The sequence below is a fragment of the Kogia breviceps genome, chromosome 11 (assembly GCF_026419965.1).
Source record: "Kogia breviceps isolate mKogBre1 chromosome 11, mKogBre1 haplotype 1, whole genome shotgun sequence".
Lineage (NCBI taxonomy): Eukaryota > Metazoa > Chordata > Mammalia > Artiodactyla > Physeteridae > Kogia > Kogia breviceps.
In genome coordinates, this window is record NC_081320.1 from 73308458 (window position 1) to 73334494 (window position 26037).

The 26037-nt window shown below is 36.3% G+C and overlaps 1 protein-coding gene across 5 annotated transcripts in view; it reads right to left on the reverse strand.

Annotated features, from left to right (window-relative positions):
* RMDN2 (regulator of microtubule dynamics 2) overlaps nucleotides 1-26037 on the reverse strand; it is a 109428-nt gene that overhangs the window by 17335 nt on the left and 66056 nt on the right. For 4 of the 5 annotated variants that reach the window (XM_059078833.2, XM_067007777.1, XM_067007779.1 and 1 more), the window contains exons 3-8: nucleotides 25375-25549; nucleotides 24258-24360; nucleotides 20445-20505; nucleotides 14246-14321; nucleotides 13286-13363; nucleotides 2927-3025 (exon numbers count right to left, since the gene is read on the reverse strand). In XM_059078833.2, the coding sequence (XP_058934816.2) occupies nucleotides 2927-3025; nucleotides 13286-13363; nucleotides 14246-14321; nucleotides 20445-20505; nucleotides 24258-24360; nucleotides 25375-25549 (592 nt within the window). Of the gene's footprint in view, nucleotides 1-2926; nucleotides 3026-3337; nucleotides 3394-13285; nucleotides 13364-14245; nucleotides 14322-20444; nucleotides 20506-24257; nucleotides 24361-25374; nucleotides 25550-26037 lie in introns of those variants that run through there. The other variant, XM_067007780.1, reaches the window with a different exon arrangement.

Here is a 26037-nt window from a genome sequence, read left to right on the forward strand (position 1 = left end):
CATCCATGGTGCTGACGGTTCTGGTCCTGCCACTTCCTCTCTGCTTGTCCGGTTATTTCCATTGTAACTCTCTGAGTTTACTAAGTGCATTTCTTGAGCCACGCTAATACAAGTTTTGTATATTTACAAAATAAATAAGTCACAGGTATGGAATGTATGGTGTGGGGAATATAGTTAATAATTATGTGATATCTTTGTATGGTGACAGATGGTAACTAGACTTAACGTGGTGATCATTTTGAAATGTATAGAAATATTGAATCACTATGTTGTGCACCAGGAACTAACATAGTGTAGCAAGTCCATTATTCTTCAAGAACAAACAAACAAACTCATAGAAAAAGAGATCAGATTTGTGGTTACCAGAGGTGGGGGTGAGGGTGTTGGGAGGGGAGAGGAATTGGATGAAGGCAGCCAAAAGTTATAACTTCCAGTTATAAGATAGATAGTACTAGGGATATAATGTACAACAGGATCAATATAATTAACACTGCTTATGCTATATATGAAAGCTAAGACAGTAAATCTTGAGTTCTCATCACAAGGAAAATATTTTCTTTCTATTTCTTTAATTTTGTGTCTACATGAGATGATTGATGTTCACTAAACTTACCGTGATAATCATTTCATGATGTATGTAAGTCACATCATCACGCTATACACCTTAAACTTATATAGTGCTGCATGCCAACTATACTTCAATAAAAGTGGAAGAAAAAAAAGGACCTAGAGTAAACTTTATTCGATTGTACCTTCTATGTCCAGTAGCTGCCCCAGTTCTGAACAAATCCTATCTAGATAACTTGCCCCAACATACGCACACAGAAGCATTATTTTATGTAATTTTCACAAAAACCAGATAAAGTAGGTATTACTATGCCTACTTTACAGATGAAAAATTTATGATTGGGAGAAATAAACATGCCCATGTCATACATATAGGAAAAGGTTCAGGTCTCAAACTGTCTGATTCCAAAGCCAGTGCACTTGATCTCCACAGGACTGAACTGGATGGCTCTGGGGACACATTCCTGTGAACCATCTTTGGAGGCATGGAGTGGGTGCAGAAGTTCTACAGTCTAGGTTCCAATGACATGACTCCCTTTTGGGACCAGGGGGTTACAGACTCTCCTGGGGTGTGGGATCCAAGGTATGCGCTGCTTCCTTTTCCTCTCCTCCCCATCCCAGATTTCTTAGTTCCTCCAGAGCCTTAGCCTACTCAGTACCCTCAGGTGTTGCAGTAAATAGGGGGAGAAGCATTCCTGATGCCTTCTCACCCCCTTGACAAACACCATGGAATGCATTTCAGACAATCTAAGTCATAACTAAATGGTGAGGTTGCAAAGATGGTCTGCCAAGGTGTTTACATTTTAATGAAGTTAAAACTCTGTGAGCTTTTATTGAGCACTTACGAGTTGCTGGGCATTCTCTAAGCAATTTGCTTGTATTAACTCATTTAATCTTCACAACAACACTATGAAGTGTTGCTCACAACAACTTCACAACAACTATAACCTCCATGTTATTGATTAAATTGAGAGAGAGAGAGAGAGAGAGAGAGAGAGAGAGAGACATTAAGTACTTGCTCAGTGTTAATCAGCCAGTAAGAAGTAGAACTGGGGTTTTACCAGGTGCTTTGGTTCTAGAGTTTGCAATCCTTACCCTACATTATTGTGCCTCTTACTACTTTTACCTGTGTAATACTTCAGGTGAATAAGCACCTAAGAACTTTTCTGCAGTGTCCTGAAAACCTGACCCTCCAGTTATAACTTTGGTACTATGAAAAAATGGGTTTCAAATTCAAATAAATTTTTTGCTAATGAACATAGCACCTTTTATAAATCATTTATCTTAAATGCACCATGATCTCTATTCTTGTAAAATTTAACATGGGAGAACTATTCTCAATGGTAGAAAAAAGGTGAAGTGATGATAATACACTCCTATCTTTGACCTGCCATTGTGATTGTGTGACACTGGAAATACATTCCTGAGGTCTTGTTTTGTTATAAAACAAAAAAGATCACACTAAATAAAAAATAAGAAACATACAGCCCTTGTACTTTTATCCCCATACTTTTTTCCATTGGGCTCATGCTTGATCTTAGAATACTTATGTTTTCACTGTTCAGAGAAGTGCAATGCAACATATTTGCCATCTTAGATTATATCATCTCTAAACTCCCTCTCAGTTCTACAAAATCAATCCCTAAAATATAACAAAAAATATTAGCCTGTACAATATGTTGGACAATTACCAAAATCAGAGCCTGATTTTGTCTATAATGTTACAAACCTGAAGTAGGCAGGTGGTGAAAGAAAAAAAATCTTAGTATCTATATGATTCCATAATTGGTTCCAGAGAAAGATGAAGAGATTAGCCCAACAGGAAGTTGGTTAAATGGGTGGATGTATTACACATTTTCATGTGTGCATACACACACATTACTATTTAGAGTTTTATCAGCATAGCGATTGTACATTTTAAGACATGAATGAAAATACTGGTTTGGTCTGATGCCCCACGAATGTTCCAGAGAACTGTCTGCAATTCATAGAGTGACTTTTTAAATAACTCCTCTTCTTGGCAACTTTTAGTTCTTTAAGATGAAACTGGTTCTATATTAGGATAATGAGGAGTATTTAGGACCAAGTCTAATAATCAGGGCATGAATGATTTTGCACATATTCACATAACCTGGAAAGCTACACTGGATTTGGCAGTAAGGGCTGCCACACCCAGGACCTAGGGCATAACTGTGATATAAGAAGTAGTTTGGACATGCCAAAATGAGGACTCAATCTGGGCTTTCAGTTAGATATCAACAAATGGAGAAGAGAAAGATTTGCTTGACACCAAGAGTAGGAGAGCCTGGTGCAGATAGGAGCCAGTTTGACACTGAAATAATGGATAGACAAAATATACCTTAAGGAAATTTTGCAAAGCTTCTTGTACAGTTGCAGATGGTATTTTTCCAAACAGAGTAGCAGCCATTTTTTTCTCAATCCAGCTCAGTTTTGAGACCTGCAAATATAGCGCAAATCACTCTTAGAAAGTTGTTCACCTTTTGAATGAATAATCTCTCCCCAGTTAGATGAGATATCACCTTTACGGTGTTAATATTTTACCTTCCTTTTTTCATAATTCTAACAAACTGTGAGCTCTAAAAGCATTGGTTACCAAACCAATTTGAAATACTCATAAGGTTTGTGTCCAATGAGGGAAAAGGGGGGTGGGGTGGGGATTAATGCTGATCCTCTTTGTTCATGTGCTTCTTGATCCTGAGATGACACATAGTATTTCTTTGCACAGGGTGTAGTAGCTAAAAGACCCTACCTTTGCTCTCTTGCCACCTTTTCCATGCTGCCAACCTGACCCAGAATGCACCATCTCTGAAATGTAAACAGAACGAGGATCCTCAACCCACGAGGAGTGTACAGTGAGGGCCCGGTATAAATATTTATAATTCAGGAGAATTTTTTTTAAACCCGATCAATACCAAAATTAAACCTCATATTACCATTTGTTTTTTGCTTTCTTTTTAAATTTTTTCACTTTTCCCAAATATGAGTAATAGGTATATATCATAAAAGATTAAAAGGATTCAGGAGACTTCCCTGGTGGCACAGTGGTTAAGACTCCACACTTCCAATGCAGGGGGTCCGGGTTCAATTCCTGGTCAGGGAACTAGATCCCACATGCATGCCGCAACTAAGAGTCCTCATGCCACAACTAAGGACCCAGCGAACCACAACTGAGGAGCCCACATGCCACAACTAAGGAGTCCAGGTGCTGCAACTAAGGAGCCAGTGAGCCACAACTAAGGAGCACACGTGCTACAACTAAGAAGCTGGTGAGCCACAACTGAGGAGGCTGAGAGTTGCAACTAAGGAGCCCGCTGGCCACAACTAAGACCCAGTGCAACCAAATTAATTAATTAATTAAATATTTTTAAAAAGATTCAGAAATGAATTCTTAAAAGGGTACTATGCTCCCCCAATCCCATCAAGTGTCTTCCTTCCCAATCCCATCTTCTAGGGTTCTAGGTAGCCATTAACCTCTATTTAAAAAAAAAATTATTCCATCAATATTTTATAATAACTATACATGGAGTGTAACCTTTAAAAATTGTGAATTATCTTGTACACCAGAAACTGACATAATATTGTGCATCAACTTTAGCTCAATAAAAAAAGAAAAGAGGTACAAACTACTATATATAACATAAATAAGCTACATGGATATACTGTATAGCACAGGGAATATAACCAATATTTTATAACTTTCAATGGAGTATAATCTATAAAAACTATGTTCACTATGTTCTACACCTGAAACTAAGATAATATTGTAAGTCAACTATACTTCAAAGAAAATACAATCCCCCCAAAATTATTCCCTGGCTTTTCTATATAATGTTAATTTATTGCTATGCTAATTTTTGCTTTTTTTGAACTTGAAAAAAAAAGATATGTTGTTTATTTCCTTCTTTGACTTATTGTTTTCACTTAGCATTATAATTTTAAGATTTCATCCAGATTGATGAGAGTAACTGAAGTTCAGTCACTTAAACAACTCTAAGATATTCCATCATTTAAACAGACATCAATGATTTTTCATCCACTTTAAAAAAAATTGTTTACAATAACAGATAATTTATTATTCAACAAAAACTGAGGCATAAGGACTCAAGTAAAGAAATTAACACAAAATATTTTACAAGGGACTTTGAAGACAGAGCCCAACTAAAACAAAATTAATGCTTTACCATATACTACAATAGGTATTGAAAAAACAAATTTTTCCATTCCACATTCATAAATACATTGGAAATTTTTTTTTTAATACAGCAGGTTCTTATTAGTCATCAATTTTACACACATCAGTGCATATATGTCAATCCCAATCGCCCAATTCATCACACCTGCACCCCCACCTCCCCACTGTTTTCCCCCCTTGGTGTCCATACGTTTGTTCTCTACACCTGTGTCTCAATTTCTGCCCTGCAAACCAGTTCATCTGTACCATTTTTCTAGGTTCCACATATGTGCGTTAATATATGATATTTGTTTTTCTCTTTCTGACTTACTTCACTCTGTATGACAGTCTCTAGATCCATCCACATCTCAACAAATGACCCAATTTCATTCCTTTTTATGGCTGAGTAATATTCCATTGTATATATGTACCACATCTTCTTTACCCATTCACCTGTGGATGGGCATTTACGTTGCTTCCATGACCTGGCTATTGTAAACAGTGCTGCAATGAACATTGGGGTGCATGTGTCTTTTTGAATTATGGTTTTCTCTGGGTATATGCCCAGTAGTGGGATTGCTGGATCATATGGGAATTCTGTTTTTAAGGAACCTCCATACTGTTCTCCATAGTGGCTGTATCAATTTACATTCCCACCAACAGTGCAAGAGGGTTCCCTTTTCTCCACACCCTCTCCAGAATTTGTTGTTTGTAGATTTTCTGATGATGCCCATTCTAACTGGTGTGAGGTGATACCTCATTGTAGTTTTGATTTGCATTTCTCTAATAATTAGTGATGTTGAGCAGCTTTTCATGTACTTCTTGGCCATCTGTATGTCTTCTTTGGAGGAATGTCTATTTAGGTCTTCTGCCCATTTTTTGGATTGGTTTGTTTGTTTTTTTAATATTGAGCTACATGAGCTGTTTATATATTTTGGAGATTAATCCTTTGTCTGTTGATTCATTTGCAAATATTTTCTCCCATTCTGAGGGTTGTATTTTCATCTTGTTTATGGTTTCCTTTGCTGAGCAAAAGCTTTTAAGTTTCATTAGGTTCCATCTGTTTATTTATTTATTATTATTTATTTATTTATTTATTTTTTCAGTACGTGGGCCTCTCACTGTTGTGGCCTCTCCCGTTGCGGAGCACAGGCTCCAGATGCGCAGGCTCAGTGGCTATGGCTCACGGGCCCAGCCGCTCTGCTGCACGTGGGATCCTCCCGGACAGGGGCACAAACCCATATCCCCTGCATTGGCAGGCGGACTCTCAACCACTGCGCCACCAGGGAAGCCCCATTTGTTTATTTTTGTTTTCATTTCCATTACTCTAGGAGGTGGATCGAAAAAGATCTTGCTGTGATTTATGTCAAAGAGTGTTCTTCCTATGTTTTCCTCTAAAAGTTTTATAGTGTCCAGTCTTACATTTAGGTCTTGAATACATTTTGAGTTTATTTTTGTGTATGGTGTTAGGGAGTGTTCTCATTTCATTCTTTTACATGTAGCTGTCCACTTTTCCCAGTACCATTTATTGAAGAGACTGTCTTTTTTCCATTGTATATCCTTGCCTCCTTTGTCATAGATTAGTTGAATGTAGGTGCGTGGGTTTATCTCTGGGCTTTCTATCTTGTTCCATTGATCTATGTTTCTGTTTTTGTGCCAGTACCATATTGTCTTGATTACTGTAGCTTTGTAGTATAGTCTAAAGTCAGGGAGTCTGATTCCTCCAGCTCCGTTTTTTTCCCTCAAGACTGCTTTGGCTATTTGGGGTCTTTTGTGTCTCTGTACAAATTTTAAGATTTTTTGTTCTAGTTCCATAAAATATGCCACTGGTAATTTGATAGGGACTACATTGAATCTGTAGATTGCTTTGGGTAGTATAGTCATTTTCACAATATTTATTCTTCCAATCCAAGAACATGGTATATCTCTTCATCTGTTGGTATCATCTTTAATTTCTTTCAACAGTGTCTTAGTTTTCTGCATACAGGTCTTTTGTCTCCCTAGGTAGGTTTATTCCTAGGTATTTTATTCTTTTTGTTGCAGTGTTAAATGGGATTGTTTTCTTAATTTCTCTTTCAGATTTTTCATCATTTGTGTATAGGAAGCAAGAGATTTCTGTGCATTAATTTTGTATCCTGCAACTTTACCAAACTCATTGATTACCTCTAGTAGTTTTCTGGTGGCATCTTTAGGATTCTCTATGTATTGTATCATGTCATCTGCAAAAGTGACAGTTTTACTTCTTTTCCAATTTGTATTCCTTTTATTTCTTTTTCTTCTCTGATTGCCGTGGCTAGGACTTCCAAAACTATGTTGAATAATAGTGGTGAGAGTGGACATCCTTGTCTGGTTCCTGATCTTAGAGGAAATGGTTTCAGTTTTTCACCATTGAGAATGATGTTTGCTGTGGGTTTGTCGTAGATGGCCTTTATTATGTTGAGGTAGGTTCCCTCTATGCCCACTTTCTGGAGAGTTTTTATCATAAATGGGTGTTGAATTTTGACAAAAGCTTTTTCTGCATCTATTGAGATGATCATATGTTTTTTATTCTTCAGTTTGCTAATATGGTGTATCACATTGATTGATTTGCATATATTGAAGAATCCTTGCATCCCTGGGATAAATCCCACTCAATCATGGTGTATGATCCTTTTAATGTGTTGTTGGATTCTGTTTGCTAGTATTTCATTGAGGATTTTTTTTTTTTTTTTTTTTTTTTTTGCAGTATGCGGGCCTCTCACTGCTGTGGCGTCTCCCGTTGCGGAGCACAGGTTCCGGACGCGCAGGCTCAGCAGCCATGGCTCACGGGCCCAGCTGCTCCGCGGCATGTGGGATCTTCCCGGACTGGGGCACGAACCTGCGTCCCCTGCATCGGCAAGCAGACTCCCAACCACTGTGCCACCAGGGAAGCCCTCATTGAGGATTTTTGCATCTCTATTCATCAGTGATATTGGTCTGTAATTTTCTTTCTTTGTAGTATCGTTGTCTGGTTTTGGTATCAGGGTGATGGTGGCCTCATAGAATGAGTTTGGGAGTGTTCCTTCCTCTGCAAGTTTTTGGAAGAGTTTGAGAAGGATGGGTGTTAGCTCTTCGCTAAATGTTTGACAGAATTCACCTGTGAGGCCATCTGGTCCTGGACTTTTGTTTGTTGGAAGATTTTTAATCACAGTTTCAATTTCATTACTTGTAATTGGTCTGTTCATATTTTCTATTTCTTCCTGGTTCAGTCTTGGAAGGTTATACCTTTCTGAGAATTTGTCCATTTCTTCCAGGTTGTCCATTTTATTGGCATAGAGTTGCTTGTAGTAGTCTCTTAGGATGCTTTGTATTTCTGTGGTGTCTGTTGTAACTTCTCTTTTTTCATTTCTAATTTTATTGATTTGAATCCTCTCTCTCTTTTTCTTGATGAGTCTGGCTAATGGCTTATCAGTTTTGTTTATCTTCTTAAAGAACCAGCTTTTAGTTTTATTGATCTTTGCTATTGTTTTCTTTGTTTCTATTTCATTTATTTCTGCTCTGATCTTTATGATGATTTCTTTCCTTCTGTGAACTTTCGGTTTTGTTTGTTCTTCTTTCTCTAGTTCCTTTAGGTGTAAGTTTAGATTGTTTATTTGAGATTTTTCTTGTTTCTTGAGGTAGGCTTGTATAGCTCTAAACTTCCTTCTTAGAACCGCTTTTGCTGCATCCCATAGGTTTTGGATTGTTGTGTTTTCATTCATTTTTCTCTAGGTATTTTTTGATTTCCTCTTTGATTTCTTCAGTGATCATTTGGTTATTTAGTAACGTATTGTTTAGACTCCATGTGTTTGTGTTTTTTACGTTTTTTCCCTTTAATTGATTTCTAATCTCATAGCATTGTGGTCAGAAAAGATGCTTGATATGATTTCAATTTTCTTAAATTTACTGAGGCTTGATTTGTGACCCAAGATATGATCTATCCTGGAGAATGTTCCATGTACACTTAAGAAGAAAGTGTAATCTGCTGTTTTTGTATGGAATGTCCTATAAATATCAATTAAACCTATCTGGTCTATTGTGTCATTTAAAGCTTCTGTTTCCTTATTTATTTTCATTTTGGATGATCTGTCCATTGATGTAAGTGAGGTGCTAAAGTCCCCCACTATTATTGTGTTACTGTCGAGTTCCTCTTTATAGCTGTTAGCAGTTGCCTTATGTATTGAGGTGCTCCTATGTTGGGTGCATATATATTTATAATTGTTATATCTTCTTCTTGGATTGATCCCTTGATCATTATGTAGTGTCCTTCCTTGTCTCTTGTAACATTCTGTATTTTAAAGTCTATTTTATCTGATATGAGTATTGCTACTCCAGCTTTCTTTTGATTTCCATTTGCATGGAATATCTTTTTCCATCTCCTCACTTTCAGTCTGTATGTGTCCCTAGGTCTGCAGTGGGTCTCTTGTAGACAGCATATAGATGGGTCTTGTTTTTGTATCCATTCAGCAAGCCTGTGTCTTTTGGTTGGAGCATTTAATCCATTCACGTGTAAGGTAATTATCAATATGAATGTTCCTATGACCTTTTTCTTAATTGTTTTGGGTTTGTTTTTGTAGGTCCTTTCCTTCTCTTGTGTTTCCCACTTAGAGAAGTTCCTTTCACATTTCTTGTAGAGCTGGTTTGGTGGTGCTGAATTGTCTTAGCTTTTGCTTGTCTGTAATGCTTTTGATTTCTCCATCGAATCTGAATGAGATCCTTGCCAGGTAGAGTAATCTTGATTGTAGGTTCTTCCCTTTCATCACTTTAAGTATATCATGCCACTCCCTTCTGGCTTGTAGAGTTTCTGCTGAGAAATCAGCTGTTAACCTTATGGGAATTCCCTTGTATGTTATTTGTTGTTTTTCCCTTGCTGCTTTCAATGATTTTTCTTTAATTTTTGCCAATTTGATTACTACGTGTCTCGGCGTGTTTCTCCTTGGGTTTATCCTGTATGGGACTCCGCACTTCCTGGACTTGGGTGGCTATTTCCTTTCCCATATGAGGGAAGTTTTCGACTATAATCTCTTCAAATATTTTCTCTGGTCCTTTCTCTGTCTCCTCCCCTTCTGGGACCCCTATAATGCGAATGTCGTTGCGTTTAATGTTGTCCCAGAGATTTCTTAGGCTGTCTTCATTTCGTTTCATTCTTTTTTCTTTATTCTGTTCCGCAGCAGTGAATTCCACCATCCTGTCTTCCAGGTCACTTATCCGTTCTTCTGCCTCAGTTATTCTGTTATTGATTCCTTCTAGTGTAGTTTTCATTTCAGTTATTGTATTGTTCATCTCTGTTTGTTTGTTCTTTAATTCTTCTATGTCTTTGTTAAACATTTCTTGCATCTTCTCAATCTTTGCCTCCATTCTTTTTCCGAGGTCCTGGATCACCTTCACTATCATTATTCTGAATTCTTTTTCTGGAAGGGTGCCTATCTCCACTTCATTTAGTTGTTTTTCTGGGGTTTTATCTTGTTCCTTCATCTGGTATTTAGCCCTCTGCCTTTTCATCTTGTCTATCTTTCTGTGAGTGTAGTTTTTTTCCACAGGCTGCAGGATTGTAGTTCTTCTTGCTTCTGCTGTCTGCCCTCTGGTAGATGAGGCTATCTAAGAGGCTTGTGCAAGTTTCATGATGGGAGGGACTGGTGGTGGGTAGAGCTGACTGTTTCTCTGGTGGGCAGAGCTCAGTAAAACTTTAATCCGCTTGACTGCTGCTGGGTGGGGCTGGGTTCCCTCCCTCTTGGTTGTTTGGCCTGAGGCAACCCGGCACTGGAGCCTACCTGGGCTCTTTGGTGGGGCTAATGGCAGACTCTGGGAGGGCTCATGCCAAGGAGTACTTCCCAGAACTTCTGCTGTCAGTGTCCTTGTCCCCATGGTGAGCCACAGCCACCACCCCCCTACCCCCGCCTCTGCAGGAGACCCTCCAACGCTAGCAGATAGGTCTGGTTCAGTCTCCCCTGGGGTCACTGCTCCTTCCCCTGGATCCCGATGCGCACACTACTTTGTGTGTGCCCTCCAAGAGTGGAGTCTCTGTTTCCCCCAGCCCTGTTGAAGTCCTGCAATCAAATCCCACTAGCCTTCAAAGTCTGATTCTCTAGGAATTCCTCCTCCCGTTGCTGGACCCCCAGGTTGGGAAGCCTGATGTTCGGCTCAGAACCTTCACTCCAGTGGGTGGACTTCTGTGGCATAAGTGTTCTCCAGTCTCTGAGTCACCCACCCAGCAGTTATGGGATTTGATTTTACTGTGATTTTGCACCCCTCCTACAGTCTCACTGTGGCTTCTCCTTTGTCTTTGGATGTGGGGTATCTTTTGTGGTGAGTTCCAGTGTGTTCCTGTTGATGATTGTCCAGCAGCTAGTTGTGATTCTGGTGTTCTCGCATGAGGGAGTGAGAGCACGTCCTTCTACTCCGCCATCTTGGTTCAGCCATCCACTCTTTTTTCAGTGGACATTTGGGACTTTTCCATTTTTTGCTCTTAGAAACAAGACTACTACAGGCATTCTTGTCCATGCCTTCTAAAGCACATTTTTAAGAGTTTCTCTAGGATAGGCACCATTGTCATATGGTAGACAATCAAATTTCAGAGATAATACCCAATTGTTTCAGAGATGGTTGTGCTGATTTGTGCTCCCACAACAATGTAAGAATTCCCGTTGCTCCATATTTTTACATCTCATGCTGATAATTTAAAATTTTATCAAATGAGTAGGTATAAAATGGCATCTTATTTTATTGTCATGTCCTATTATTTCTAATTCAAGATTTATGGTTTTTAAGCTGTTTTGTTTCTGAATTTCTATTACAATTGCATTATGATCAGAAAACCTATAGGATATCAATTCTTTGAAATTTATTAAGACTTGCTTCATGACCTCATATATGGTCAGTTTTATAAACATTCAACATATGCTTGAAAATGTGTATCCTCTAATGGCTAGATACATATTTTCATCTATGTTTATTAGATCAAGGTTATTAAATGTAAGGCTCCAATCAATGTTTTACATATTTTTTTACATGTTTTTGGGTCTTTTGTTCTATTAATTACCAAAAGAAGGAGATAAAATTCACCACTACATGGTATCCTTACTTCCCTTCCATGTCTTTTTATCTCTCCTTCATATTTTCTATCTCTTTGTTCCTCTGTGCTGCTTCCAGGCAACATTTTCAGATTTGTCTTGAAGTTTGTTAATTCTCTCTTTAGCGGGGCCTATCTACTACCAAATCTTTCCATTGAGTTTTCTTTTAATGACAAATAATATACTTTTTATATCAAAAATTGTTCCATTTTTGAAATCTACCTGGTCATTTTTATAGTCTCATGTTCCTCATCCATTTTTCCCCTAATTCATTTTAGTTTTAAAAACACATTATGTAGGTAGCTGTTTAATATTCTGTATTCCATTTTTCCAAAATCTGAAGTCCTTTAAGATCTACTTCTGTTCTCTTTTTTTTGTTTCTTTTGACTGTCATTTATGATGGCTTGTTTCTTTGTATATATTCTATTTTTTTTCACTGTGAGCTCAACTCTGCAAGAATGTTCTAAGACTTGTGTGTGAAGGTACAATCCTCCAGGAAGGATTAGCATTACCTTCTGCCATTTGTCTATGGCATGAAGATCAGGTTCCATTTGGAATTAAAATTTCCTTCTTGGGCTTTTAAAGCCTAACTGTATAGTGTACATTCAAGTTCCAGACTCATGAGGTTGGGTCAATGGTTTTTAAATCTTAGGGGAGTCCCCTACCTTCATGAAGACTCAGATTCTTAATATTTAAAACTGGCACAATAAAAACTGCTTACAGGGTTGTTAAAAGGATGAAATGTGATAAGAAATATAAAGTATAAAATGTACATCTGACATATATAGCAGGTGTTCAGTAAAAGCAAACCTCCTGTTTCACCCCTAATCCTCTATAAGCCACAATTTAAAAGCTTCCTCTTTTGCCTATCCCAATTTTCTCATTCAGAAAGAGCAGTTCTCTTCAGGGTAATTTTTTTATGCAGCTGTTAAGATATATTTTCATATTCTGTTAACTTTCTGTAAACAGGTGTCATTTAACACATTGGGTCTTAGACTCACCAGCTGCCTTTATCTATTTCTATATGTCTTATGTCCCCTTCAAATAAAGTTTCTTAAAGGAAAGGACAGCAAGCACCTAATTTATGCTTAATAAACTCTGATAAAGGAAAAAAGTTCTCCCACAAAACAGAGCAGTGCACCAATACAGGGTGCATGGGTACTGGTGGCTGATCACCATCTGAGAAAAAGCACATTTAAAGGGAGACAGTGTGACTGCCTCAAGGGGAAATGGAAAGGCAGTAAAGAAAAAATACATGCATTTATAAAATCATATATTGTGTGTAATTCAATATATAATTATAAAATATATAAATTTATAAACTCAAAATATGTACTGATTTCATCATTTTCTCTATAGCAGGCACTAGGTAAAACAATAAAAGAGTAAGTCACTGAAAGTATATCATATAATCAGAGTACATTCAAATAAGCTTTACAGATAAAAGCTTTCAACTTACAGTGTAACAGTATCTTCCCTTGAGGTAATACAAAAAGGGTTCTTCAGGTAAAAATTCGATTGCTTTATCTAGATGCTCCTGAAAGAAAATCCAAAAGAAATATCTCCCAAGTTTCAGGTAGTGTTGAGTAGAACTCTGCCTGGTAAATTCAAAGGGACTTTATAATGTTGTTTTGTCTCCCTCCTCAATCTTTATCATTAATACAATTAAGCTTTTCAATAACTCACTCATCAAAATGCTCACAACTAGAACCAGAACTGTGATTATGATTTAATAATAAACGTCACCTTAAAAATAGAAAACATCCAAGTCACATTTTTGTCTGCCCATGACTTGCCTAGCTAATACTTATTGATTGAGAGGCAAACTTACAAATGTCATATGATGTGGGTATAATGGAAAAAAGAATAGCAGAACTAGGTGATGGAAGAATCTACTCCCCTAACATTGTCAATGGTTATAGGGAGCTGGAAAACAAAGAACTCTCTGCCCATTCCTAAAATTATTGACCCTGAGGGGTTATTTACTGAACGATTACAACTACAGGCACATGATAAATAATCAGTATGCGCATTACTTATTTTATTCATCTATCATGGCAAATTTAAGCCCTAGATTGAATTCTACTCCTCCCAGTAAATCAATATGTATTAAATGTTAACTAATTAGTGCCATCCATGTTTATGATGTCAGTGTGCTCATGACTAAAAGGCTAAGCCTCTACCTTTAAAAAAATAGTACTCATCTACTATGTGACTTCCTTCAGGATCTATAATAATAATAATAATCCTTCATCACCCAAAGAGTTTGTTTCTTTTTTGGCACAGTACTATTTAAAGACTGTCATTTCATTTAAATAAAAAAGATAAATTCTTAAAGATAAATCTGTTGAATAATTTGATTTATACCTGTGAATGGAACATACAGCTACAGTAAAACATTTTTAATATCAAGATATACCTTGAAGCGATATCCATAGTTAATTCTGTTTTGTAAGCCCTCAAACTCAGATACATAGCCACACAAAACCGCATACCTGAAAAGGATAAAAACAGTGGACATTGTGTAAACTTTTAATCAAATACCGTGAAATTTAACATTTTAAAAAATCTCTAAACCATTCATTAATATTTAACAGAAGTATTCATATAGATGAATAAATAACCAATGTTTGACATTAACATGAGGCCAGTTTCCTCAGCTATACCTGGGGATACTAACACCATCTATCTCATATGTGTGCTATGGGGGTAAAATATCTAAAACGTGATCACTTACAATAGTGTCTGGCCTGGAGTGAGTTCCAAGAAAGATTAGCTGCTGCCATCACCTTCATCAACATCAGAGTCACAAAGAGACCCTCAGAAAAGTCTATTCACATAAGTATTAAACTGAAAAATACATTGTGTCAACAGATTCCTGCTTCTCCATCATAAAAATAAAGAGTTCAAGGCCCCCTTAATGTCATTTGAAAATTAAAATAAATATCATGACTAAAAACAAAGACTAAAATCAAAGGTAATTTTAGAATATGTTTTTTCAAAAATTCCCCATGTCCTTCAATCCTTCCTTGGAAACACTGCATTCATTACTAGAAGAATACATCCCATGGATTCTTTACTTTTTTCCCTTTGGGAATATAAAATTTATATAAATAAATATTTGACTATAAATTATGTACAATATTTGTTCAGCAACTTGCTTCCTCTAAAAATTGGGCACATATTACTTTCTACATTCAGAATGTTTCTTTCTCTGCAAAAGTATTCAGAGTGTTTCTGTCTGAGGCAAAATATTCATTTACGGGCTTCCCTGGTGGCGCAGTGGTTGAGAGTCCGCCTGCCGATGCAGGGGACGGGTTCGTGCCCCGGTCTGGGAAGATCCCACATGCCGCGGAGCGGCTGGACCCGTGAGTCATGGCCACTGAGCCTGCGCATCCGGAGCCTGTGCTCCACAAAGGGAGAGACCACAACAGTGAGAGGCCCGCGTACCGCAAAAAAAAAAAAAAAAAAAAATTATTTACCTAAATAATTCAAAAGTAAGTCTTAATTTTCACTTGCATTGTCATAACTGAAATGAAAAATGTAATTTTGGATGTTATTTATCTTGATTGTTTCTGTAGATACACATAACTTTCAAATAAAAAATTGAAGTGAACAATTTTCTTAATTTGTAACAGTTAGACCATTCCTGAACACAAAAGATCACATAATTCACACAACTTATGCACAACCAATAAAATGGCCACTTTTCAGTTATAAGTTTATTGACCTCTTAATTTTCATTAGAAAATCAATAATCTCCTAACAGCAGAAGCAAGAGTTATGACAAAAGCAACCTATTATGATCTGAGAACTTACCTAGATTAGGAGATACTACTTAAATTACTATCTTAAATACTATCTTAAATTACTATAATACATTTACCACAACTGTACTAATATTGACATATAATATTAAAAATTTTCAAAATGAACCAATATTAATATATTATTGTTAACTAAACTCCATGCTTCATTCTAATTTCCATCTGTTTTTCCCTCACGACCTTAAATTGTGACATTTTCCTCTCCATCCCTCCTTCCATATTTATCCCTCTTAATTCACCTTGTTCAGTATCTCTTTCAACATGTGAAAATCTTTTAATTACTATTGTCATCCATCATACACCCTGTTCCTCCTAATTTTGCGTCACTTGCAACATTTATAATCATACCTTCCACATTTTCACCCACTGAAAAAAATTACTGAACACACTAGTGTCTAAGATCTAGACCTGGAACTCTAGAATCATGATATTGTCAACAGTTATTCTTTTGAATGATTGAGGCTCAAACCCTTCTGCCAGCATGGGTAACAAAGAACCTTGCCCATATTTTAACATCTTGTCCCCAAGAATATTATGAGTGAACTTGGCTTAAAGCTTTCCTTAAATCAAGATATATTAGCTCAATTTCCCTACTCTATCTACTAGCAAAGAAAAAACAGATCATCTCACATTTTTAGAAAAATCTGTTGAGTCTGCTTGAACTTCATCACTCACAGAAAACCCAACTAACTATTTGTGCTGTAATCAAAGGAAAAGATTTTATGTTCACTGATCTATAGTGGTGGAATCAATCTTTTATTTTTTGAAAATCAGAACTTATGCACATCTCTAGCTTTTACAGAGCTCTCTCAGCATATTCTTTCCAAGTTACTCTGAGTGAAGAAAAAGAAAAAAACGTGACTTAAGAAAACCATTATATGAAATATGTACATTTTCCCTTATAAATAATCTGTCACCAGAGTCTTACGTTTTTCATAATCATTTTGAAGTCTGCTTCTTTCAAGTCTAAAGTATTATTTATCTTCCTACATGTCATAAATTCAAAGTTTACCTTAACCACTTTTCCTCAAAGGATCATCATTTCTTTTCTGGTAATCAATCCCACCTATATCTGCATGTATGTGTTGTTGTTTTTCACACTGTTTATCTTGGAAAATGTAATTTAAAATTTTATTTTGTAAACTCTCAGGTTGATGGGAACTAAGAAAAAAGTTAACACACAATATGGTCTATTACCTCCATCTAGAGGTTGTTCTAACTATGCATTGATAAAAATTCTGTATTTTCTTTGCATCTATAGTGAATATTTTAATAACTGACAAACATCCCTGTCTCAACAACTAGTAAACAACTACTAAAACAACTGCATCAGTTTCCCAGTAGCATTTCTGATTTAGCACCAATGCTATTTATACTGTGAAAAAGCAGAGGAAGAGTAAATAATAGATGAAATACTGAGTACATACAAATATAAGATCTGGTTTTTGTTTTTCCACTTATTGTACGACCCTTGATTACTAATCATGACACCACCCAGACACACATATACTGCACCACACACACAGACGGCCTTGCTTTCTATAAAATGGAAACAGGTTGTTCTGTGAATCACATGCTAGAAGGCATGGGGATATAATTTGTGAACAGTAGAGCACAACAAATATGTAACACATTATTTATAATTAAGGTCAGCCTATTTGGATAACAAATTGCAAATCCATTGGTGATTCTGCTCTCTTGATTCTAGAAGTATTTTAGGCTGGTACAACAAAAACGACAGAATTATATAGAAAGCTTATGTAGCCTGAAAGTTACAGAGCAATTTCATTTTGGAAAAGATGAAGATGAAAAGCAAGTCTTTAAAATAATATTTGTTTTTCAATTATTCCCTCCATATCAACCCTTTATGATAATTATTTCTAATGACTGCATCTTTTATTTCAAACTGAAGGCTTATAAACCATCACAGAACCCTGTAAACTATGGGTCAGCAAACTTTCACTGCAGGGCCAGGTAGGAAATATTTAAGGTTGTGGAATCAGAGAGTCTCTGTTACAACTGCTCAACTTCATTGCTATGTACAAATGCACAGGTGTGGCTGTGTTCCAATAAAACTTTATTTACAAAAGCAGGCAGCTGCATTTGGCCTAGAGGCCATGTTTTGTCCTTTATGCTGAATGAATGAGAAAAAGTCGTAACATACTGAAAAAATTCCAGCAGGATAAGATATTTTCATGACATTTTATTACAATTAATTATAGAATCAGTTAACCTAAATTTCACACACTGCTTCTCAAGTCAAAGTCTTAATTTCTCTTTTTTCATCACCCTAACTAAACTTCTACTACTGTATTTAATTTGAATGAGAATTCTTGTATTCAGTAGGTACACCATATTTTATAAATTAAGATAAAATCACATTGCTGTACAACAGAAATTAACACAATGTTGTAAATCAACTATACGATGAAATAAATTTTAAAAATTGACATTTGAATTTATTAAATTTTAGCAACTGATCAGATTTTTATTGTTTTTAAATTAAAACTGATACTGAATAAAAAATCACGTGAAACACAATTGGATCAGTACTCTGTGTGTGTCTGTGTGTATGTGAATAAGATTCACCCTTGGGGTTAAATCCCACAGTTATAAACAAGGCAATTAGTACACAACAAAAAGTGAAAAAAGATGAACAAAAGAGAAGTATCCAGATTAGTGGAAGACAGGCTGGGAAACCCACTGAGTAAGAGTTAAGCATAATCTGTCCTCACAAGGTAAGTTTAAGGTGCTTATGAAGTCTTCAGAGAAGATTCAACATTGTTCCTTTATGGAAATTTGGAAGTTCACACTGATAAGTGTCCTCAAATTGAGGGTTAACATCAAATGTACATTTTTAATGTGATTCTCCATGGACGCAGATGCTTGTATGGGAGAAGGAAGAGGACAGCAGAGGAGGAGGAGGGGGAGGCTCAGAGTTAAGAGTAGGGCTTCAGGGATTCCCTGGTGGCGCAGTGGTTGAGAGTCCGCCTGCCGATGCAGGGGACGCGGGTTCGTGCCCCGGTCCGGGAGGATCCCGCGTGACGCGGGGCGGCTGGGTCCGTGGGCCATGGCCGCTGAGCCTGCGCGTCTGGAGCCTGTGCTCCGCAACGGGAGAGGCCACAAAAAAAAAAAAAAAAAAAAAAAAAAAAAACGAAAAAAAAAAAAGAGTAGGGCTTCGGTGTTCCTTCTGCGTCCAAATCTGGCTAACCAACACCCAAACATCTCCGTTATCAAAAGAGATGAAGCCAGTGTAGCTTGATCAGTATAAATTCACTACAGTTATACTAAAAATGGAAGAACAGAAGTACTTTAACACATTAATTTATTAATATCAGTATTATGCAAATTAGGTGAGGAAGGTAAAGCTGGCTATAGAAATAATAGCCAAGACCCTTACATACTGGAGAAATGACCTTAAAGATATCTACCAGGATGTTAATTGCAAAATTACCTTTCTCCTAGAGTTGTGGCAGAGGCACTAGGGCACAGAAAAATACTTTATCTACTAGGTATACTCCGGCTCCTAAAGCAAGACACTCTACTACCCTTGCATGACACATTAGTGAAATGATTCACAGGTTCTGCCAGGTTTAGCCCTTCACCTATCTCCAGGCTATGTAAGAGAAGGCAAAGAGTTCGCTGAAGCAGAGAGAGACCTGGAAGGGGGATTTCTGCGAACAGAACTACTAGGGTACTTGGTTTCCACCTCCTCATGTGAGACAGAAGGGGGTAGCCTTGTTTCTCATTTTAAGTGATGGCAGCTTCAAAAGACCTATTCTTATTTTGGCATGTCCGTTAGAGTTTGGGGGACATAAAAAAATGTTATCTGATTCCTGCCCAGGTAAGTTTTAGGATGAGAGTGTGTGAGTGGTGCTCCCCCTGCTGGTGGCAGCATAAAGAAACAGGTCTGCTTTGGAAAAATCGTTCGCACTTTTGAGTTGGTGGAGCAAAAATGAATTTCCTGGAGGATAAATGTGGACCTGCAGAAAAGAAGTCATTTTGAGAGAGATTTGCCTAAGACTATCCCAGACGAATAAAATAATCCCCAAGAGGGGTGGATTTCTGACAATCTAGGTCTGAGAGAAGGGTCAAAAATAAATTTATTACTATGTCTTCCTAGCACCTAAAGTATCAATATTACTGGGGAGAAAAAATAACTAAGAAATGCTATAGAAATACAACTATGAGTAAAATGAAGTGTTAATTAAAAACAATATCTTTCTTCTTATTTGTGTTTTACAATTGTAAATATACAAAGGATCCAAAACAAAACGTACTCAAGAATACATTTTTTTGTCCCAAGGATACCCACCTATACCCATCTAACTAATTAGATTTCCTTTGTCTGAGCTTTCTTATATTAGAAATGGCTTTCCTTTGACTTGTGGAATTTGTATACCTTGACTCATCAAGGTATAATGGCTGATGTGCTTTTATTCTTCTCTCTGCGTTTCATTTAGAAATGTGGCATCACTTTAGTATTTGTTTTCAAGCAAAATGTTAAATGAAATTAGATTTAATTAAATTTATCATGTGCACAGTTATTGGACTTGGTAGATTCAGTTATGAATTCTTCAATGAAAGTTTATCTTAAATATATTTAAAATATATATACTGAAAAATACATGAGAATAAACAGAACAAGAACAGTTACTGTACTATATACTAAATATTCTTTTTAGTGAATGTGACACGTTAAGTGGGTCAATAATATTTTAAAAATCCATTGCAATTTATAAAGAGGCATATTAGAATTTTTTAAAGACTCCATAAATTCTGTGTACTTACCATAGGTGACAATGTCCATTCATGGGTGCTCTAGTAATAGCTTTTTCACCTAATGTCTTTCCTGAAAGATAAATGCACTTACACTTATTACCTTCATCTGAGTTGGTGGGAGGTAAATTATTGAATTAAGCCAGTAGTTCCCAAAGTATGGTCCCAAGACCAGAAGCTATCACCTGGAATGCTGTTAGAAAAGCAAATTTTGGACCACATGAGGGACTTGATCATAAACTCTGAGAGTCAGCAATCTGCGTTAACTAGCCTCTAGTGATTCTGATGTATGCTCAAGTTTGAGACTCACTGGGTTAAGTGATTTAACCAAGTGCAAGAGAAGTCATTCAATCATTATTTAGAAGTGTTAATAGAAATTGTTTTGTAATTAACTCAACCAACATTTACTGAGTGCTTTCTAAGTATCATATTATGTGAGCCTCTGGGAATAAAAAGTCAAATAAGACAACAGTTCTTGACTTCCAAGGATTCACATTTCAGTAGGCAGTAGGTATATAAACAAATGAATTATGTGCAAAAAATAAATACAAGGTAAAAAAGAGAATATAACAGAGAACGGAGAGAGCAACTCTATCTCAAGGGGTAAGGGAAGATGTCCCAGAAAAGCTCTTGTCTAACCTTTCACAATAATGAGCAGGCTCAGTAAATAAATAATTCCCCTAAATAATTTTACAAAGTTTTAGAATAACTTTTAATAACCTATTAATTTTTGGATAAAGGTTTGTCTAACCCAGGGGTCCCCAACCGCCAGGCAGTGGACCGGTAGTGGTCCACAGCCTGTTAGTAACCAGACCACACAGCAGGAGGTGAGCCGTGGGCGAGTGAGCTAAGCTTCATCTGCTGCTACCCGTAGCTCCCCACCACCACCCACCACCCCGCCCCGGGGGAAAAACTGTCTTCCAGGAAACCGGTACCTGGTGCCAAAAAGGGTGGGGACCGCTGATCTAAACCACATTCTGAAAATCTTTCTCAAAAAGTGGCTGTTTTATTTTATACCATCTCCTTTTTCCCCCGCTCTAATTTTTTTTTTTTTTTTTTTTTGCTTGAAGAGACTATCCAACGATCTACAAAATGCCCTTCTAAATAAGTAGTTTAGATAATTTTTATAAATAAAGATATTTTATTCTAAAATCATTCTCCTATTTGTTAATTTGCTAAGGTGGTACTTCATAGCTCTGTCCATTAAGAGAACTACCCTGTATAGAAATCTACATAAACTGGAAAAAAACTAAAAGGAAGTATTTTAAAATAATAACTGATAGTACAGTGCGGACATATATTAAAAGAGTTAGTAATTTGGTAATGAATGATCGAAAACCATAAATACTTTTAAATGTACAGACTTTAAAAACGAAATCAACATTTTCCCCACATTGCCAAATGAACAAAAATAGCTTTTAGGGCACTGCCACAGTTTAAAATACGGGTGATTCCATCACTCTGAGAATATCAGATGGAGCTGGGTACTATACAGATTGGTTTTGCAGCCTCATATAGGCAGCTTCAGCCTGAAAGGAAAACTATTTCCCTTACAAAATTGTATTTTGTGATCTCTATGTGGCATTTGTATCAGTCATTTAATTCTGAAAATTCCAATAATGTTCTTTTAGATATAAGATTCATATTTTATTTGGAAGACAAGTATGATCAATCATAGTATGTCAACAGATGTACTGCATGATGGTACACTCCAGTTGGAGGTTTAGGAAAGAATTCTGTACTCTTCAGTGATCCAATCTTCCCTGGGCATACAAGTTCAAATATACCGTTATGAGCAATTACAACACTCTTCCTCCCTTGTACTGCATGCCCTTCAACTCCAATCTCCAACGTCTCAGCTCCAGTATTCTCTGCCATCACCTTTGCCAGGCACTTACTACCTGTGCATTGAATTACAATTGCCTGTCTCCATATTGATCTTGTCAGTAAGTTCCTTAGTGTAACACTGTCTTGATCATATTCATGTCCCTCCTTCTCTCCTTCCCTCACCCCGCCTTTTAACTTTGTTCCTAGACATGGTGATTTCGAATAAATATTTTGAATAAATAAATAAAAATTTCTCATAAATATTTCTTGGGAAAAAAAATAGGAATTCTGTTAAATTTATTTCTATAACTGCATGAACACATCTGAGGGGTCACTGTTTTTTCTTTGACACTATAAACTTTTCTCTTTTTTGAATATATCCTGTCTCAATCCATGCTCCCTTCTTGTACTTGGGTACGAGAATTTGGATTTCCTCCAGCCTACTTCTTTCTCCATTTTCACCATCTCATACATTAACTCAGTTAAACTCTCGCTCCATTTAAAAATATAGATCCCAAGTAATTTTACTATGTGAGACTTACTTCCAGAAGGAAAAGTTCCCTGCATCAGCATTCATCCCTGCCATCATATCCTCCTTTCTGTTATACCCTCTCTCAATATGCCACATTCTTCTTTACTAACAACTTTCTTCAGTGTGTTTCTTTATATGTAGGATTATTTTAGTAATACTATCTTCCCCACAAAGCCATAAGCTCCTTGCAGTCTGAGAACATGTCTATTTTGCTATCATATTTCTACCTTCTAACATAGGAGGAGCCTTAATGCCCAGGGCAGGGAGGTGCTCAAGAAAAAAAATACATTTAATATATATTTTTAAATTATTTAATATATATTTAATATTGACGGATGTTGGAACAGTTTACATAGATATACTCTGACTTTCTCAGTAGATATAAAAATAAATCAGTCTGTTCTGTTTGGCTAAATTTTTATTTACCTTCAAGTTAATAAATCTCTTCCCTAGAATTCCATTTTGTTTATGGTCTGCAAGAAGGACTGCTACAGAAAAACTGCCCCACAAAGCTGATGATGAATATGTAAAGAACAACAAGGGGAATTCCTTCCATCCTCCTCCCACTAAGAATTAAAGTACAGAGGCCACTTGGCAAAGAAACCTACAAGCGGAAGAAATGTAATTTCAAGGAACTTGAAAATATTTCCTTTTTAGAAATAAAAATGACAGGGAACTAGACTGGAAGGAGATTGGCAGTATCATTATCTTCTGGCTGTTTCTTCCTCATGCTATCTCAGAGAAGGAAAGTTTGGAAAAGAGAAGTCTTTGGAATAAATAAAAAAATAAAAAATATAAAAAATAAAGAAGTTTTGATGTCAAATTACTATCCTGAAACTTAGGGGGCTTTTTGCAAGAAAGAGTTTGATACTCAGTGAGAGCCAAGGTTTATATATATATCAAATTTGACATTCTAGCTGTTTTTCTTTTGCTGTTGTTACTGTGGAAAATAGAGGACAGTATAACGAACAACTATGGACTCAGTGCTCAGCTTAAACAATTAGTTTAAACAAGATTAGCCTTCAAACAAGGCTAATCTTGTTTTACCAAGATAAATTGTGAAGAAAACATTAAAGTATGAGTAGTTATTTCTTTATGGTACCTGGAGTTCTACGTTACAGGGAGTAAGGAGGGTTATTTTAATTGTGGTGAAAGACTACTGCTATTATCGCTTCTCATATTATTACCACTTAATGTATCATCTTTCTGTGATTTTATAAACTTTGAAAGCTGGAATTTGAGTTTTTCAGTTGCCTGTTCTAGTATGCTCAAATATTTTTTAAGAACGTACTTTTATTCTAAAAAAACCTTTCTGTCCTTAGACTATATAAGTACTAGGATATGTTGAAATAGATTAAACATACTTGTTTTAGCTAAGATAATTTAGCTTTAATTAAAATTCATTAGTGGTTTACTATAGATAATGATTACTACTTGAGGATAATTAATATTTACAAAATACTTACCAATATTAGCATAATGCTTCTTTTCTTGTGCATTTGTAGATAGCTCATACATGTCTCCATAAGCACGAGCAAACCGCCAAATAAACTCTATTTCATCTCTAAACTGAATAGACAGAACTGCACATTAGATAAACTCAGAAATGTGACCAGACTGTGTCTTCCACTGCAACTTTTAAAAAATTAGGTAAACTGGTCCTTAGAAATGACTGTACCTATTCATGTGCATATCACACTTTAAATTCAAATATCCATGGCTACAAAATGTGTTGTAATGTAGTGTTACATTTGGATCTTAAAACCAATGAATATTATGCAGACACCAGCTCCACACCTACAAAGACAAGAAACTTGATAGGTATCAGAATTTATAAATTCTCTCTGGGTTGTAGTATCCTCTCCTTGTTTTCCTTTCTAAGTTATCTATTATTAATATGATGCTTCAATGGTCATTTCAGATAATATCTGTAAGTTATTAGAGATTACATACATTCAAAAGAGGAGTCACATTTTTTACCTAAATTACCTAAATACAATCATGGAGATTTAAAAACTTTTAGGTGATGCGTTTAGGGTTGCTAAATCCTCAAAGGTTAGACTTAAATCTCTCATGGGAAAGAAAAAGATTTATTGATCTTTGTGATATTGCAAAACCCACCATTTTTTTTTCCTTTGGTGGTGGTGGGAAGGATGAGCTTTCCCAATTCAGCCCAGCATTAAACACTGGAAAACGATTATTGGTAGGACACAGTGAAATACTAATGGCTATTATATTAGTAACTGTAAGATAGCGAGCTTAAAATGTAGCTTTTCCTCCCTCCAGAGAAGCAGTATGTCTTATTCTTTATCTGTTACAAAATATTTACGAAATACATCAGATTGATAAAATCAATGTCAGTCTATATAATCATATCTCTGGTTTTCATTTCTATGACCTTAGAGCCTAATAGACTCTTATATTTACTTTTAAAAAATTATAGTGATACTATAAAAAAATTTACATCAATCATTTAGCTTGTGTAAACTGTGACACAATTGTTATGGTCATAACATGAATGGGACAGTAGGTTAAGTAAAAAATTAAAACTATACAAGCATGTTATTATCACATATTTCTTACCTTTTCTTTGTGGTCACAAAGTAGTTCAAAACTCTCCATTTTGCTGGATTCATTCATACGTAAATTATCAGCTGTCTGAATAAGGGCATCTAAATTTAATTCCTCTACATGAGTGTTAAATGCCTTAGGGAGTGGAAAACTCTGTTCTTCGGTATCAGTATTAGCTGTAATATACCTAAAATTGCAGAAATAATCATCAACTCTCTGTAAAGTTATACTATAATGGATAGAGTGATCCTTTTAAAATGTAAGTCAAATCATTTCACTCTTAGGCTTGAAACCCTGTAATGGTGCCCCTTTTCACTCAGAAAAAGCTCAAGTCCTAATAACAGTCTATGAGGCTAGATGAGATTTGTCTTTCCCAGCTCAGTCACCTCTCTGACCTTGTTTCCCACCACGTTTCTCACTCAGTCAATTGTGTGCTGGCTGCCCAGCTGTTCCTTAAACAAGCCAGGGACACTCCTACCTCAAGACCTTTTCTTGCTGTTCCTGCTGATGGAATGGCTCTTCCTTCAGAAGGGGACATAACTCACACCCTCACTTCCTTCAAGTTTCTGTCAATGTCATCTTCTCAATGTGACCCATCCAGACCACTCTATTTAATGCTGCGACCACCACACTCCAACCTCCCTGTATATTTCCTTCACCTCCAGTCTCCCTTAT